Genomic DNA, 19,593 nt, shown 5'->3' on the forward strand with positions numbered 1-19,593 from the left:
AAGAAGAAGAATTCAAATATAAAACTAGAGAAACCATCCCTAGGGTATTCTGGCTTACAAATACAAAAGTTTTCAGAAATTTCAGATCCACCAAATAAGAAATAATGGAATTCCCTCAATAAGCAATTGTAGAGCATAGTAGCTGAGCCAACATTCAAGCATCACAATTCTCCTTTACTCTTTATATGTATGTGTGTATGTATGCATGTATTTTAGTTTGGCGGTGGTAATGAAGGTTTAAAATAATTCAAAGCTGATTTAAGCCTTATAGAAAACACCAATTGCTCAAGTTGTTATCATGAACACTTTAAGTCATACCGGCATTTCAACTATATAACTTTTTAAGTGTATTTTTTATTGGCTTTGTTAGCTAAATCTAAATTTATATTGGCTTTGTTAGCTAAATCTAAAAGCACTGCATTTAAAACCTATTCTTTTGAGATTCTGCTCAATTCAAACAGATGGAATAAAATAGTTTACAAGAACATATTAATTTATTACAATATCCAAATATAGTGCCATTAACCCCTTTTGTCCTAATGTTTCCCATTGGACTTCACAATAATAAAAGAAACATACTTATTACTATTATGTATTCTCATTTTGAAAATGTTAGATGTATCTTAATATCGATTTCTATAATGTATTCAAGCTGCACTCAAGAAGCAGTAGACCCTAACCATTAACAACACAGACTCTGGAACTTGATTGCCTAGACTCAAATCCCAGCTCTGCCCTCCACTAGTGTGAGACTTTGAGCAAATTATTTAACTTTTTTTCCTTGCCTCCATTTTATTATATGTGAAACAGATTAATAAGAAAGGCTAGCTCCAGTGCTACTATAAAAATTAGATGCTTTAGAACAGCGCTATTAATGAGTTAGTTATATTGGTTTTCATTTCTCTTTTCAATGACGATCAATAATTGCCATGCCTTCTACAATCTGTTATTTTATTTGCACAGCATACTCAAATGTTATATACACTCACCTTCATACCAAATACTTTATAGCAAACAAATTAACATTTGCTATGGGAAATCTTCATAGCAAGATTCATCTAGCCAAGGACTAGTTCATCTAGCCAAGGAGTTTCATTAACATATAGACCTAATGTAGTCACCTGTCCCCACAGTGACTTAAATACTTTCATGCAGAAGAGAAAGACAGTCCCCAAGTCTCACTGAGTATTTATTCTTCTATAACCTGATACATCTATGGAACTTGGAGCTCTGTCAGAAGCACATTCCAATAGGAGCAAGAATTATTTTGTTTTGTTTTTCCCCAAAGCCTCCAAATAACCACTCTGCTGTTTTTGTTGCTGTTGTTTTGGATTGGGGAGGGGGGCGGTCAAGTTCCTCTTTTCAGTAGTAAATCTTTTCCGTCAAGGTCCTCAATAGCTATCTGACCAAGAATGTGGGTAAATACACAAAAATAAAGAAGTGACCCAACGTAAGGAATAATTCCCAGGGTGAGAAGCACTATAGTCTTACCTCCTCTCCATGCTCCCCATCTTTGTAGACCAGCTCATAGTTGGCAATGGTATCTGAGCGTGGAGGTGTCCAAGAGAGCAAAATACTTGTTTCAGACTCAGGTTCTGCTTTGAAGTTTAGTGGCTGCCCTGGTACTAAAAACAGGGAGGCAAAGGATTGAACTCACAATCACCAGGAGTATTCACAAAGTTCTTTCACAGTGTACCTGTTTAAACCTTTCGAAATCTGTACACATGTACCAGCTTAGTGGACAACAAGCTCCTTTACATTGTCCAAGTTAACCTCTTTGTACACAGGGCAAGTACAACGTTATAAATCCTGCTCCAGAGTAGTAGAACGTCTACACAAGATATAGTAGAACTAACAAGTATAAAGTCTATTGGCCTCTGAATTTAATTTTAAGGAAAAAATTCTTTACTTCATGATATGGTTGTTAGTAATAAATAATATAATTTAAATAAAACTCTTGCAATATTGCCAAAAGCATAAGTGCTAAATACCTAAAAGTATTGTTATTTACAACTGAGTAGGAACTTACTCTCTAGCACTACATGTAACATTAAAAATTATTTCCAATTAAACTTATAAGATCCTACCTTTACTCCAATAACAAAACCTACAGGCAAACAGAATCACTTACCATTTTGTCTTACCAGCCCATATTTTGAAAAAGAGTTGTAAAAAAGGAAAAACAAAACAAAACAAAACTCTATCACTTACAAATAATTACTTCTAATCTCTAAACTATGTTAAATTATTTAATGCACTACATCTAATACAAACAAAATATCCCCCCTAGTGCTACGAAGCTAAACTACTACTAAAATTAAGACGTTTATAGAATACTACTTATCAGAAATATGGTAACTTAAAGAGATCATCTATAATTCTGTTAGCCACGTAATCTATTTGATAGACAATCTGGAAGAGCTGTTTATCAGCTGTAATAAAGAACGGAAAGTCTATTCGGTTTAAAACATCTTACTCAAATATACTAGAATAATTACTAACCTAAACGTCCTAGTCCACACCTGAGCCTATCAGTTCCCCTCTATCCCTTACATACAAGGCTGAATCAGGGTGTCACTGGCACATCTAACAGTACATTGTTCTTGGTCACTGTCTGCTCTGATTGGTGAGTGTCCATGCTTTCCCAATTGTAAAATATTTTGATCATTACCCTTGATATTATGGCATGTCTCACTGCTCTGTGGCTGAACATATGTTCACAGTCCCTCAAGTTTAAATGAGAATTCCATTTATATTTAAAGAAAAAAAGAAAACAATAATACTCCACAGCAGAGGAGTTAAAAAAACATCTAAAGTGTACTTTAAAACATCTAAAGTGGCAACTTCAGCAAAAACATTTTAAAACATATACAATACAGTATAATTTGTAGTTGAAAAGAAGTCTTCGGAGAAAATGTATTGCTTTCCTTTTCTGTTATAGTTATGTCTCTGTAGTATACCTTTTAAAAATGCCCTCTGTTAAAGCAGTCTTCAAGAATGATTTGTAGAATCCCTAATGATAATTTTATTGCTCTGGTAAGTCAGCCTGTGTGAGTGTGTGTGTGTGTGTGTGTGTGTGTGTGTGTACAGGAATACATGTTTGGACTGATGCTTAAGGTCACAAATAATCAGTGCTTCCTATTTCTAGTTGCCGTCATCATCTTTTCTCTCTCTCTTTTTAAAAATCACAGGCCTTGAAAGTCTCATTGATTTGATGTCTCTGGGAACTTACTTTCTGAACAGAGTATCATATTTTTTTCCCCAGTACCTGCCCAGTGGGTGACCTAACACAATCATTTAGATTGAAAGGCAAAAGAATATAAAACATCGAGAAGCAAGAGGCAGAGGGACAGAGGGGAACAAAACACAAATAGGCAAATTGCAAAGCAAATAGAAAATGCATTATTTCTAAAAGGCAAATACCGAAAGCACTGGCAGGGGCAACAATGGAAACAAGAGTGATCAGATAGATGGGAAAATTATGATAGGATCTAATATTCACATGATGAAAGGGTTTCTCAGGCTAAACATGCACACATATGCCTATGTATGCAGTCACTGATTTTTTTTCCTAGTTGTATCTGCTTCTTTCTTTCTCCTGATTTCCTGGTAAACAAGAAAGTCTGTGTTAGCTCCTGACTCAAACCAAACCGGAGTACAGTATGGTCAAGAATCAGAAACACAGAAAACATTGAAGGGCTGCTCTCAGGATAATAATTGCCTGTTATGCATTTCCTCCCTGCCTAATGCTAATAATAAATTGACATTGATTGAAAACATCTTGGAAACCTAATTAACTTTTTCTTACTTAAACTGTTTACTTTTTGCTTTTAATTTGTCTTGAGGAAATTCCCAATTGGTCTCAATATTTTATTCTTGTTTAGTGACACAAGCTTCATCTGATCATGTAATTCTGTTTGTTTCTATTAAGAGCCCCTTCCCTCTAAATAATGACTTAAGTAGACACATCAGCATCTCAGAGAGTACACTGTCCTTTTTATTCTTGCACAAAGCTAAGAGTTGGCTAGACAACTTGATGCAAAGTGTCTTCATCTAATGTACAGGGGGTTCTCTCCTGTTCTTTCCTTATCCTTCTTTTGAAATGGTTCGGAGGGTAACTTCATGTATTAGATTTTAAACTTGTGGTACAGGCTTAGGCATGGTAACTCACATCTGTAATCCTAGCACTTTGGGAGGCCAAGTTGGGAGGATGGCTTGAAGGCAGGAGTTCGAGACCAGTCTAGGTAACACAGCAAAACCCTGTCTCTACAAAATAGTAAAACTTAAAAAAATTAGTTGGGCATGGTGGAGCATGCCTGTAGTCCCAGCTGCTTGGGAGACTGAGGTTAGAGGATCACTTGAGGCCGGGAGGGTGAGGCTACAGTGAGCAATGGCTGAGCCACTGCAAACAACCCTGGATGACAGAGTGAGAACCTGTCTCTAAAATAAATAAATAAATGAATAATGTATAAAATAAACATGTGATGCGAACACAAATGCTTGGAGGTGTCAGGTAATTTAGAAGAGTGAGAAGGCCATACGGGGTCCAGGGCCCAGTGGCGCCCACCTGAAGAGGAAGTGCAGGCCATGCTCAGTGACAGCAGGCTGCTGCCTTGTGAAATGTGGGCCCACTCTTGTCCCAGCCTCAGATTTCCTTCACAGAAGTTGATCGTGAACCTTCCAGATAAAACCTTTCCATTCTTAATTACTGAAAATTAATTGAATTTTAAAAGCACTGTATGGGGCAAAAATGTGTCTACAGGCTAGATTCAGCATATGGGCCAGGGTTCTAAACTAACCTTTCATGATCTCAGGCTCCAGACTCATCAATGGCTTAAGGGTTTACTACCCACACTTCCTCGGGAATTGAGGGTGTACCTGATATCACTTCCTCAGGGCATTTCGTCATATTTGAACTCACCACCATGAAGCGGAGGACGCAAAGGAATTTTTAAAAAAGGTATAAAATGAATGTATTTTTAAATTCCCAACATATTGGTCCTAATAAGCATAATATATGTATATAAGAAAACACTTTAGGGGCTACAGACTGTCATATTTGTTTTCTCTGTAACACTTGAGACACGGGAGTACTTTCATTATCTGTCAATTGAATTTTTATACCAAATATTGTGTCTACAGAGGTCCCATTTCACATTACTATTAATGTTTTCTCTCTATGTATGTTTATATGTATTTATATATACAAATGTATAAATGTAAATATTTACGTACATTTTATTGATTTATTTAGTTAGTTTTGAGACAAGGTCTTACTGTATCACCCAGGCTGGAGTGCAATGGTACAGTCATGGTTCACTACAGCTTTGACCTCCAAGTCTCATGTGCTCCTTCTGCCTCAGCCCCCTGAGTAGCTGAGACTACAGGCATGTGCCATAATACCTGGCTAATTTTTTAATTTTTTTGTACAGACAAGGTCTCAATATGCTGCCCCAGGTTGTCTGAAGTCCCCGGGCTCAAGAAATCCTTACACCTCAGCCACCCAAAGCACTGAGAGTATGGGTGTGAGCCACTGTGCCTCGCCTTCTTACACATAGATATTTTACGCTCTTGTAATCATTACACATCACACTTTCTCACTGGTATCTTTTTTTTACCTTCACTTACCAATCCTTTGTCTATGTATATCTTATTTTATTTTTATTTTATTCAAGAGCTTTTCTGTGTTGTAACATTTCCTTCGCTGATTAACTGAACATAAATTTTATAAGAAAATGTGAGATTCTGGGAAAATGATGGGCAAATAAAAACAGCATATCCAGACCTTCAAGCAGTTACTTCATATTCAAAGGAGAGAGATGATATTGACCATAAACCAAATTTATAATAGGACATGGAAAGAAGAAATAAACTAAGCAAAAGTTTTTCTTTAATATTATATTTAAGAAGTCATTATATAGTGTAAAGGTATGTCCTTCCTCTTGATTACTTATTTAATGTTCACAAGGAAATAGAAATGTGAGCTATCAAGTCCCTAAAATAAGATTATAATGCCACTAATACATATTAAGTACTTGAGCATTATTATAATTATACTCTATATAAATATGTGAAAGCAACTCAAAGAAAAGGGATAAAAAAAGAGACTAACAAAAGAGAAACCTTCACATTATCTGAAATGCTGATATCTTAGAAAAGATTAATATTTGAATAAAATTTAGAGATTATCTCTAAAGAAAGGTTGACACATATTACACTGCTAAACAACAGTTTCATCTTGCTAGAGTATAAATATGAAATATGACCAAAGATACTAGAAAACCCATGATTGCTAAAATATCTAGTATTTTAATAAGGTACGTGTTTTAAAATGTGTGTATCTAGCATGTTGATAAATGATAACAACAATAAAACCGACAGCCAGAATTATAATGGTAGTAAAACAAAACAAAATTCAAAACAAAGAGTCTGATGTGTAAATGCCACAAATATATCATTGACAAAATAAGTACTTAATACACAAGCATCAGCACAAATCTTACTCAACAGTCATTAAATATAAATGAGAAAAAGTTAAATTTTATTATAGTTGTATTTATATCCAGTGCTCCTTTAATCACTGTTAAAACTATTCAGAAAAAGGATTTAAATTGGACTCATAACTTTGGTTATTAGAAAGCAGTCTTTTTCTAGTTTGCTTGTATAGGACTATTGACATACACTAATGAAATGATTTACAAAGTTCTGGAAACCTAAGAGACTTTGTCTCTAAATGTCATAGCTTATATTTTAACACTTTTGCAATGCCCAGAATTTGTAATAGCATTAACATCCCTAAAATGTTTAAAGTTGATACTAGTCATTAGTATTTGATAAATATATATATAGAATTCTTTATCTTTTGAAGGCATATATCCATATAAGTCAGATGATTTTCAAGAATCTATTAAATGAATAGAACTAAAGGTCAGACATGCTTTCTAAAGAAAGTTCAGAAAAAAAGACACATATTAGGATTTAAGATTTATAATGCCTCTAATTAGCATGAACATCAAGCAACATTTAATGCATTAGGTTTGAGATTTAACTTACTTTTTTATCAGAGTTTTATTTGCACTTCTTCTATAAAATATAGTTACCCTATGCTTTTAGTATAATTACCTTTATAAGAAAACTACAGGATGTTCTTTTTTCCTTCCTCAATGTGTTTTCTAATAATGAAAATATTTTTCTAGCTTAATATAAATACTTCCCTTGTCAAGGCCATATATTTCCCATATTTTCAAGGTAAACTAGTTGCAAGTGACTTTGTAATGCCAGAAGTCAGAGCTATGGAGAACTGGGAGGACTGACCCGTATTTCAGAAAATAATCATCACAACGAAAGTCTTTTCATATTTAAAACCATTTAAAGATTACTCAACACAGTCAATTGTACTAATATTCACAATCAAGGAGAAAAACTCTCTCACTATAAAACAGACAGATCATATTCTCATTTTCTGTTTTACCAGAAATATACAAATTTACATCAATCCTTCACTTATATCCATCTGTGTGACTCATATTAGATAAAATCAAAAGTGAGACTTCTCTCTTAACCTCACTTTGATCCTAAATACTGTTCTTTTGGAATCCAGTTTCAAAAAAAAAATAGGAATGTGAATGTCACAGAATTAAAGATAATAAAACTAAATGAGTACCTTTCAGACACAGAAGACATCAAAATGTACATATCTGTGTATTTGTAATTAAAATGTACTTCAATGCCTACATATTACTGATCACTAAATTTTCATAAGGTTGGAGGAGAAAAATTGCAGTGCAAATAATCATATCCTTAAATTTTGTATTTCATAGTGGTTATTGTCCTAGCATAAATCCTAAGAATTCTTTAGTCAGTAACAAGAAAAAGGAGCAGCTCAGTATTAATTACATCAGAACAAACATCACTGTTTTTGGCAGGTGTCCACTAATATCCACTGGCCTTTTTAATGAAGCCTATAGAACAGATCAAATCATTGTGCTACTTTGGAGGGGTTTTTTTTAGCTTATTGATCTTGGCAGGCAGTCATTATATCACTAGATATCTTCTCAATCAACAGGTATTAAAAGTAAAACTATTATGGAAGATTCTTGGAAACATCTTCATGTAAAAAAGTTAGTCAAACAGAGTGGGAACAACTATTCTAATACATTCATGTCCCATTCATCTAGATTTTCTGAGTTCTGTCACTAAATTAAATCAGAGCTTTTGAAAGTGGAGTCCCCAGCTCACAGTAACTCAATTGCCCCTCTGATAATATTACCTTCACTGAGTAATGATTCAATGTCATATTCTGTCCACTGGTAATATAAAAAAATAAAGATATGGTCTGTCTACTTAAACATTGCTTCTATATTTTTCCATAAATTGCAACTGAAGGTATCAGTGTTTTTCTTTCTTTTGTTTTTTTTTTTTTTTTTTTTGAGACGGAGTCTCTCTCTGTCACCTGGGCTGGAGTGCAGTGGCCGGATCTCAGCTCACTGCAAGCTCCGCCTCCCGGGTTCACGCCATTCTCCTGCCTCAGCCTCTCGAGTAGCTGGGACTACAGGCGCCCGCCACCTCGCCCGGCTAGTTTTTTGTATTTTTTTAGTAGAAACAGGGTTTCACCGTGTTAGCCAGGATGGTCTCGATCTCCTGACCTCGTGATCCGCCCCTCTCGGCCTCCCAAAGTGCTGGGATTACAGGCTTGAGCCACCGCGCCCGGCCGGCATCAGTGTTTTTCATTTAGCATTCTAAATACAAGGATTCTCACAACTGTCAAAGATTCACATTTTGGTTGAATTAAGTTTAGAAAAAAATTTTGTTTCTTAGATAGTTTAATCTTCCTGCCATTAGAAAATAAAAATATGAAACACTATAGATTTCTATCTTTAAACTGGTGCTTACAAAACTTAGAGCCAAATTTAGCCAAATTTATTTAAATTGAGTTAAATTTCAGCCAAATTTAGTGCTTGAGTGTAAAGATCTTTCATAAAAAAGTTCTTCCTTCCACTTCTTTTAGATAAACTTAGTTTTTTTTTTTTTTTTTCATTTCTAAATGTTTTCATGTGCTTCTGCACTGGAATAATCTAATAGCTACTTCAGTATTTCAGAAGTAAGCTATGTATAATTCTTAAATATATGAACAAATGAAACAATTGCGTTTTTTTCTCCTGCCTCTTTTCATTTAATTGCATACCTAGGTGGGCATAAAAACGCAAAAACTATCACATTAAGCATATTATTAATTTAAAAGGTAATGGTAGTTGATAATGATTTGGCTCTGTGTCCCCATCCAAATCTCATCTCAAACTGTAATCCTCATGTGTCAAAGGAGGGACCTGGTGGGAGGTGACTGAATGATGGGGTGGTTTCTCCTATGCTGTTGTGTGATAGTGAGTGAGTTCTCACGAGATCTAATGGTTTTACAAAGGGCTCTTCCCGCTTTGCTCTTGTCCCTCCTGCCACCATGTGAAGAAGGTCCTTGCTTCCCCTTCATCTTCTGCCATGACTCTAAGTTTCCTGAGCTCTCCCCAGCCATGTGAAATTGTGAGTCAATTAAACCTCTTTTCTTTGTACTCAGTCTTGGGTATTTCTTTATAGCAGTAACTAGCACAGTAGTTAAAAGTATCCAGAATCCCTGGATTTAAATTCTGCTTTTCCACTTAGTAACCTTATGACCTAAGGCAAGTTTCTGAACCACTTTTCATCCTCTTTGATCTTCAATTTACTCACTGGCAAATGGAATAATTCCACATCTGCCTAATTGGTTTGTGAGAATAAACACATGCAAAGTTCATAGTATAGTGTCCTGTATATGTTAGCTACTATTATGATGATTACATATTAATAATTTAATGTTTTACATATTAAGTTACAGAATGTTTCTCTCCATTATCTAATCTATATCCTCTTATGAATTTTATTGCATCCTACGAAAATCCATATATTGACATCCTCATCCATAGTACCTCAGAGAATAACCTTATTTCAATATAGGATCTTACCCATGGAATTAGTTAAGATGAGGCCATAAGAGTGGCCCCAAGTCCGTTATGACTGGTGTACTAGTAAAAAGGGAAATTTGGGCACAGGAATGCTTACAGAAATAATATAATGTAAAGATGAAGGTAGTGATCAGATGATGCTTCTACTTGCCACGGTACAGCAAAGATTGCCAGCAAACCAACCAACAGAAGTTAGGGCAGCAGCATGAAGTATATTTTCCCTCACAGCCTTCACAAGGAACCAATCCTGCCATCACCTTGATCTCAGACTCCTAGGCCCCAGAAATGTGAGACAATAGATTCCCATTGTTTAAACCACCTAGTATGTGGTTCTTTTTTACAGGAGCACTAGAAAACAAATAGAACCGCTACACTCTATAAGGTGGTTATTATTGTAGACTAGAAAACTGAAGTTCAGAGAGAGATGAAATAAATCACTTAAGGTGACAGCTAATAAATGAAAGCTTGGGATTCAAACCCTGGTTACGTTACTCCAAGACCAAGGATTGAAAAAATATCACCGCTGAGAAATTTAAAAAGCTGAAAGTGGAATGTAAGTCCCCATATAATTTCTTATAATTTTTTAATAGTTATGTAGCTGCTAAAACAGTATAACAAAAAGCAATCTCATAATAGTTGACCACTTTTAGTCAAGAAAAAGCAGAACAAGATTTATAGATATCTATATTTTCCAATGAGAAGCTTTTTTGATAAGAAGAGCCTACAGTATTTTTTTTTCTGCATATTACTACAGCATATAAATACAGAAGTACTGCAAATGGCACATAGAGAAGATATATGGACAGTTTTTAATACAACTGTGGTGAAACATATTTTTATAGCTGGCTTTCCTACAATGTCGTACAGAAAAGAGTAAATCCATGAACAAGCCAATGAGAACCAAATAATGGTATGAAAATAAAGCCAGACAAACTATTAATATAAATGTGCTCTGAGATTCCTAGAAGCAAGGACAAACAGTTAAGCATACTTCACATAAAGACCATGACGTGAAAACAAGTCAGTGATTCACAGGTATCAGTGAAATAGATGATAGATACATTATCTAGTACAGGCATCTGAGAGAATTTATTAATTACCAGGATTAGCAGTGAGTTACGTCTACAGATTATACTGTCTCCAATAATATGATTATTATGTCGATTTCAGAACAAGACAACAGCATGCTGCCAAAACATTTGTAGATTAATGCAGGTTTAAAAGATGTCAATTCAATAAGGAGTCAAAGAAGTAGCTCTCAGATGCTCAAGAATAAACATTTGTTTGTTTGTTTGTTTGTTTTGAGATGGAGTCTTGTCTGTCACCCAGGCTAGAGTATAGTGGTACAATCTTAGCTCCTTGAGAACTCGCAAACTCCACCTCCCAGGTTCAAGTGATTCTCCTGCCTCAGCCTCTCGAGTAGCAGGAATTACAGGCGCCTGCTACCATGCCCAGCTAATTTTTGTATTGTTAATGGAGATAAGGTTTTGCCATATTGGCCAGGCTGGTCTCGAAGTCCTGACCTCAAGTGATCCACCCACCTCGGCCTCCCAAAAGTGTTGGGATTACAGGCGTGAGCCACTGCGCCTGGCTCAAGAATAAACTTTACAAGGGGTCTCTTATTTTATATTAGCCCAAAGCAAAACTGATCACCTTGAATTAAAGACCAAAGAGGTTTAATATCCTCTTAGGAAAATAAAACCACTGGGAGGACCAAGTATTCCTTCATAAAATAGTTTAATGTCTGCTGTAGCTCTTAGCAAAGTTAATGAATCAGGCCCCAAAGTTCTATCTGAGATCTCAGTAACTGTCTTTCTTTGTCCACTGAGGCCATACAAAGAAATACAGAAATTAAAGCCACTCAGAGAATATTTATTTTTAAGCCAGTAGCTTCTGGCAAATATAAGCCATTCAAATACCCAAGGCCCTGGAACAGTTTTATTTTTTAGCTTTGTTTTGAACCATCCAATCTTACACAAATTAAATACTCTTTTGAGACCACTCTACCATACTAGCTATTACAAAGAAGTGTAGTTTTTCTATTCTCAAAACTGGGCATAGAGGAGACATTTTTCTATCTCATGCAGAGAAGTCTTCAAGTCATTCCCATACAAATTAAAAAGAAGGGGTGCTAAATGCATTGTTCTGCTCAAAATGATTAGTTTTTCAGATGTCCATGCTTGTTCCTTTTCCGATATCTATCATCTCCTGCTTTGAAGCCCTAAATCTCAAAAATTAAAATTTATACCATCTTTGTTCTTTCTTTGTTTTGGTCCTCCTCCCCTCTCTGCACAAGCCCTTCCCGCCTGCCATACTTCCCATCCTGAACCAAACTTACCTCCTGTCTGAGTGATGACTTGTATGTCACCTGAAAGTGGACCATCTCCAATTGAGGTAAAAGCCAGGACTTTGACAGAATATGTTTTCTGGGGCACTAAGTTGCCAATAGTAGTGATTTGGCTGTCAGCTACATTGTGTTTCATCCAGTTGTTCACATGTTGAGTGGGATCCATTGTATAATAAACTCTATATCCTTGGATCTGTCCATTCGGCTCTTCAGGTTCCTTCCACTGTACCAAAATGGTGGTAGAACTCAACATTCTTGCCTGGACATCCCTTGGGGCACTGGATGGCGCTTGCTCTGAGGTCTGTGTCAGCACAGGTTCGCTGGGAGGCCCCCGCCCAATGTTATTGACAGCAACAACCCTGAATTCATAATCCGAGTAGGGACTTAGTCCAGCGACACTGTAGCGTGTGGTCGCCACCCCATCAATTTCTTTGTAAGGTTCCTCAGAGTTTTTAGGTTTATGCTGAATTATGTAATAAGAAACAGGCTCAGGGTTCCCAGAGTCCCACGTCAGTGTGATGCTTGTAGCTGTGCTCTCGGTCACTACAGGAGTTCCTGGAGGTTTGGGTAAGGCTTGGATGGGGGAAGATAAAAGACAATGACTACCCATCATCCCTAGAATGTTTCAAGAATCTATAAACTCTACTATGAAAATGACAGGATTATGTGTCTACTGAAGATTTAATTAAATGAAACTACAGCAAAGAGTAGTTTTCTGAGTGGCCAGGAAGTACAGTAAAACATACATAGGTGACACAAATACTGCTTCACTAGAAGGGCTTGATAGTATATTTTTAGGCTTGTATCCAAATCCTCTACTCATTAGCTAAGTGATCCTGCATGCATTCCTTAACCTCTCTGTGCTTTAATTTCCGCATGTGAAAATGGAAAAAACATTATTATTTAAGTTATATTCTACAGCTATATGTAACTGTATTTCATGGGTTTGCTGTGAAGATTAACGAGCCAATCCACTAAGATTCTTAGAATGTATCTGGAACTCACACAAAACCTTAGTATTAGCTGCAGTTATTACTATTATTATACCAAAAGCTTGGCCAATTAGCCCCTTGCCCCAGTAAATAAACAGTAAAACTGAAATATCAATAAACATTGAAAAGAATAAAATGTGGAATACACTAAAAGGAAATTAAATTGCTATGAAAGAATAGCAGCATCTATATTGTTGTAAGACATAGTACCATTACTAAAAATTTTCTTGTAAATAAACGAACTAAAAATTTTAAGGTGCAAAAGAATAGAAATTCCAAATCAATGTTTTATTCTTAATATTTAAAATTGCTGAAGGAACTAAATTAAGGCACATTCATGAACCACTTTTTAAGGTATTTTATTGTCATATTAATATGCATTCTATATTCCACATCAGAAATATCTGATGTAGCTACGCAACAAATATTTGCAATAAAATCCATCTTTTTAGAGGTCTAATTGTTTCTTTTTGGCAGAAGAATACAAATAAAAATACTACTAATTAAAAATACAAACTGTCTGCCTTGCTGACCTCATATTCAAGTGCCTTATTCTAAACAATGATTCTGAAAGGCAGTGATATTAGGGTAGGAAGGGGCATTCTAATAGTTGTCTCTTTAGAGAAATCCCAAAGGGTAACATTCATATAATCAGCCCTTTAGTGTCCCTGTTTCCTTGTTAACATAAAGGCAAGAAGTATAACACCCCCTAGAATGGCAGCTGTTCAAGAGCAGCAAACTCGTACTTCTGACTTGCTGTAAAATCATGAATGCCTAGAATGCTGCCTGGCACTCGGTAAGCTTTTAATGAGAATTGTTAAACAGTTAACTGAATAAATGAGTCGGCACCTATTCTTCTCACTCTCTTCAACCCGTTCTTTTGTTTTATTTTAATTTGCCATTAAGATTCACCCTTATGTTTTATTTGTTTATTTTTGAGGTGGAAATCACAGGGAAGTGACACGAGTCAGGAAAACAAAGACAAGAAGGTGAACAAAATATTAGTTGAAAGTGGCCCCTGCTTTTGAATTCTTAAAGGTCTTCAGCAAACCTTCAAATATTTAAAGCTGAAATGGTAATTATAAAAAAGGTGATTCAATATTTACACACTACTCAAAGAACTACAGAACGATAATATTTTGCCAAGGGAATTTACTGAAAATAATAATAAAATTAAATTTGTTTAAATATTCTGGCCTGGCATTTTTCAAGGCTCTGTGTGATCCAGACTTCCCCTACATGTCTTTCTGAACTTTCAAAGCAAATACAAATATTGCTAATTAAAGTTGTGCTCACTGATATTTAGCTGACATTATCAGTTTCACTAAGTCACATTTATTGTACAGTACAGGTTTTATATCTGTAATGTACAGATAAATACATGTGTGCTTATGATGTTAAGTTTATACAACACAACATTATTTCACACAATTATAAATATTGACAATGTGTACCTTTGTTCTCATGTCATTAGTTTTATATAGCACATATTTGATATATATGCTTGGTTAGAGATACGACACCAGTTATAACATGTGTATTGCATTTTCTAAGATCACATCTAAGAATGGCAGCTTTTTAAGTGTAGCAAACTCATACTTCTCTGACTTGCTGCTGAATTCCGAACGCCTACAACTTTGCCTAGGAAAGGAAGATAATTTGTGGTCATTTTGCAATAGTTCTAGCCATTTGCAGAAAACTTAAGTTGCCCTATGTCTGATTCAATTTGCAAACACTTTCTCAAATTCTATAAATACTGGGAAAAAACAAACAAACTGGTATCCTCACATGCTTGTACTCTTTTTCTCTTTGGTTCAAAAATATTCATGTAATACGGTACTTGGGTGATATTTAGTCTGTTTTCTAAAGGAAAGAATATTTCTTGAGCACTCATCTATGCAAGGTGAAAGATAAAACTAAAACAGAATATACTACTACTTGCCTCTTGATTTCTAACAGTAGGGCCTGCCAAAAAGTTAAATCATCTATTATTAGACTATGTTGATTTCAACTTTTTTCTTCTTTTTCCTTTGTATTTAGAAATTTTAAGCATTTATTAATGCTCATATTGACTTTTCTTGGGGTTCTTATCAAGGTTCTGTTCTAGTATGTAGACTGTACACATCAGTCCCACCATAATGGTTGACCATGTCTAAAATTCCTAGTTCTGTCTGGTTAATGCCTGGGCCTCCATGAACTGTCTTTTAATATTTTGATGATTATCTCTACATAGGCTGCCAGATACTTCCAAGAAAAAATCCGCCTATCTAAGCTTATGCATCTTATATAATACCACAGATATGATTAGGTTATACACACATTTAAAACTCTGAATAATGAATTATTTTAGATTTTCAAGGATGGGCTTCCTAGAGGCATTAATCACTTGGCTTAAGCATACCCAGATCCTCAAAGCATGATCCATTGAGCATACCTTTGACAGTGATCTGTGCTATTGCTTCAATGACACCCAGTGTCGACATAGCAACACAGGTGTAATTTGCTGACTGTCTTACATCATTCAGTTCTAGCACATTTCTTCCTATTGGCATATCATCTTCAGGTGTCAGATCTTCTGCCCCCAACATCCACTTTACATAAGGCATTGGTGACCCCACGGCCACACAGGTGATATTAACGCTTCCACCTGGCATGATTTCATGATTAGTGGGTGGGATAGAGAATCTTGGTGGGACACGGCGAACTGGAACAAAACACAAGGGAAATGATAACATATACAAGGCAAGAAAAAGTGGATTATTAAACACATGACATGCACCGTACAGACACGATTCAACAATTGAAACATATTGTGGATTGTCCAAAAACAAAACATAAAGAAAAACTGTGGATAATACAGACCATACAAGTATGGTGTGTGTATACACAGAATTATTTAGTTTAGTCATTGATATCTTAGACACACTCATACAAAAGTTGATTCAGACCTACAAGGGCCCCACAAAAAACTATCTACAAACTAACAATACACAAACATCATGCATAAGATAAACACAAAAACATATACATGCAGGCATATAACAATGATTCTATGCAGGCATGTATATGCAGAAAAGGGAGCTGGAAGGTCACCAGCATGTTTAAGTTGAGTATCAAAACCAACTTCAGTGCTGTGCACTTCCAGTTGATGTGAATGTAGGTGTGGGACCACACTGTCACATCCCAGCCCTGGAAAACATCACCTACAGTACACTGAAAGTGCACTTTATGTTTTCAGATTCATAGTGGATGCAGCCTCAAGACCTCACACTAACACTGGAACAAACACAGAAATGTATATACATATTGATTTGCAGTAACAGAAGAAGAAACAGGCTAACACCAGTAGAGATACTGGATTGGGTCATGCAAGGCATGCACAAGATGGAATCTCAAGGCCCGTGCTAAGGATATTGAAAGAATGGCTGGAATCCAAGACAGCAATGACAGCAGAAGAAGTAATGGGGCAACAGAAATAAACACGAAAGGGGGAGGTAAAGTATAATGATTGAAATACAGAGATGTAGGGGATGACAGGGTTGAAAGATAGATTAGGCTCAAGTTGTTAAAGGTAAAGATTTCAAATTCAGAAAAAGAGATGGGTGTTTCACATACAGGATTCCATTCAATTCATATCTAAGGTAAAACAACATAAACGACAACAAAATCTTTTAAAAGGCTTTTTATGCCCACATTCAAATTGAGAGACATTGGGAAAACATACAGCAGGACATGACATTAAGAGAAGAGATCATATTAAAGCAACATAACACAGAAAAATTACCAAGCAATTAAAGTTCAGTGTTCCTGCTTCAGATAATTTGCAGGTTTATGTGTGTTTAAGTAAATGCGTTTTGGATGTGATACAAGGAGAAGGTGAGAGAGAAATTGGTTTCATCTGGGGCTTTTACTGGCAAAACGTCATACCATAAGAATTTGAGCTCTAGAGGGTAATCTTTAGGAGCATACCTTAAATACATTTAATAAAGTGATTTTAAAAATTATAAATAAACTGATAAATAACCTCATAACCCCAAGAAGAAGATAAGTAATTCTGTCTGAAAACTTTTTGGCTGCACTTAAAGTCAAGATAAACCTCCGCTGATTTGAGATGGCTCACTGCAATGGCCTCATGGGTGAATGACAGTCATGGGAGAAGAAGAGAAAGCTAAGCATGCCTCCTGCAGTCAATTCACAGAAGTCACACAAAGCAAGCAGGAGCCAGTGTAGACTCTGAGGTATCAAAGAACATATCAAGAAAAATGGAGGAGAGTTTAGTCTTCATGCTTGGGATTAGGGGAGAAACTAGAAAAAGTCATTCTATGGGCAGCAGGCATCCTTATAAGACAGAAATTAAAGGCGGGGTGGGAGACGGGGAGAGTGGAGCAGGAAGGAAAGCAGGAACACTGACCAAGTTAACTGGACTTTAGAGAGTTAAGTGTTACCAGTTACCATGCACCCAGGTACATTCTCTCCCATCATGCACCACAGTTAGATACCACCAGCAAGCACCAGAAGCCATGGCCAGGGCATTCTCTGCTAAAACATACCATTAACCAAAAGAAGAACACAATGCAGCTACATTCATTTCATTTGTATTCTTTGTTATTGGTTTAATTAATAGTTTTGTAAGGTGGGTAAAAAGTAAAAAACACACCAACCTTCTCGCAGCTCTGAGGGATGTAGGGGGTTTGATGCAGAACACAATGAAATGAGGAAAGGAGAAAAACAAGGGAAACACAGAGAGAGTAAAAAGGCCATATCAAGGCTTTCAACTGCTACTTGAACATCTTTATTCGCTCTAGTTCATCCTTTCTACCTCAGCTGGAAAAGTTAGCAATATCTCACAGACTACCATGGTATTAGAAACAATAGCTAGCATCATTTTGAAATTTTCCATGGAAGAAGGTACACATGCCTCATGCAGCAAGGGAGGTCACTATTGTGGAAAAAGGATCAAGGGACTTTCAAAGAATTTAGAGAAGAAACGGCTTTCTTCATATTTCCCCACCCCAGACTCCATAAAAAGAAAGGAGAGAAAAACATCCCCAGGGAAACAAAATTACCTCTAACAAAAATTTCAAAATCAAGCTAGGTATTTTCTTAAGGGAACCCATCCTATTGTAACTTAAAGCCCTCTCAGTCTTTAATTTAATCCCACCCCCACCCATGCCTTCGTGGTTATTCACAGATATGTAGACCAAGAATAAGAACACTTCCACTAGACAAAAATAACTACAGGAACTGGCTTTGAGAACTCTCGGGAAGCGGAAGTACTTCATTCTAGTTGAGTGGAAAGGCATAGCCATTCATAAGCTCAAAATTTAATCATTTCTATTACTTCATGAGAACATATGAATGTATCCTTATAATTCATTCTTGTCTCAAGGACAACTCACGTTACTATTTAAAATACAGTTTTCCATGGCAATCAAAACACTAAACATTTCGGTAAGTCTTAACAATTCAAAAAAGGTGTACGTATGTGCACATATATGAATACACATGTGTATGTATATATATATAAAATACTATGTGTTTATAATTAAGAAAGTATACAAAGAAAGAAATACAACTGTGCTATTTGCATGTAGCATTTATAGAGTTAGCAGCTTTATCCTTACAGTTTCAGCAGCAGGGGTCATGAAGACATAAACACCTTTATGCTTGGAATTGCACAGAGAACTGATTAGTAGCACACCAAGCAATTATTTCAGGGGTTTAATAAGGAAACAGAAGAGAAACAACAGAAAAAAAAGAGAAAGAAAAAGAAGAAAACCTCAAACAAATGCAAAGCACAGTTCAATCAATGCAGCAAAAATAGAAACCAAGATGTAAAAATGCAAATATACTTACAAACTTCAAGCCTCGGGATAGGTTATACTCAAGAGTTGTCTTTTGGAGTTAAACAACATATTTTAAATTTTTAACTTTTCTATTTACTAACTTGTTTCCGCTACTGTCACTATTACCAAATCAGCTTGTTAACGACTAATATAACGACACGGACCCTGCGGCGTCTCAACTCCCCCTGAGCCTGAATGAAGAAGCGATGCCAGGGTTATGTCATTCCTACCTCTGACATATAAATTGGCAGGAGCGGAATAGCGAGTGCCCGCGCTGTTGGTGGCAACACACTCATATTTTCCTTGGTCAGACTCTTCACTCTGCTCAATCTGAAGAGCTCCTGTAAGGATATAAAATATATTGCCAAAGAGATGATCAGAGAAGGCTTTCTCAGTTCAGAAAGCTAAACCTCTTA

General features: G+C 36.0%; 1 protein-coding gene across 7 annotated transcripts in view; it reads right to left on the bottom strand.

The window, feature by feature from the left end:
• Window positions 1-19,593, bottom strand: part of PTPRD (protein tyrosine phosphatase, receptor type, D) — a 462,557-nt gene that overhangs the window by 208,717 nt on the left and 234,247 nt on the right. For 6 of the 7 annotated variants that reach the window (XM_011969903.1, XM_011969904.1, XM_011969898.1 and 3 more), the window contains 5 exons: window positions 19,408-19,518; window positions 17,993-18,004; window positions 15,766-16,035; window positions 12,331-12,912; window positions 1,492-1,625 (listed from right to left, as the gene is read on the bottom strand). In XM_011969903.1, coding sequence (XP_011825293.1) covers window positions 1,492-1,625; window positions 12,331-12,912; window positions 15,766-16,035; window positions 17,993-18,004; window positions 19,408-19,518 — 1,109 coding nt within the window. The remainder of the gene's footprint in view (window positions 1-1,491; window positions 1,626-12,330; window positions 12,913-15,765; window positions 16,036-17,992; window positions 18,005-19,407; window positions 19,519-19,593) is intronic. The other variant, XM_011969901.1, reaches the window with a different exon arrangement.

Source organism: Mandrillus leucophaeus, unplaced genomic scaffold (assembly GCF_000951045.1).
Source record: "Mandrillus leucophaeus isolate KB7577 unplaced genomic scaffold, Mleu.le_1.0 Scaffold92, whole genome shotgun sequence".
In the NCBI taxonomy this organism is placed as follows: domain Eukaryota; kingdom Metazoa; phylum Chordata; class Mammalia; order Primates; family Cercopithecidae; genus Mandrillus; species Mandrillus leucophaeus.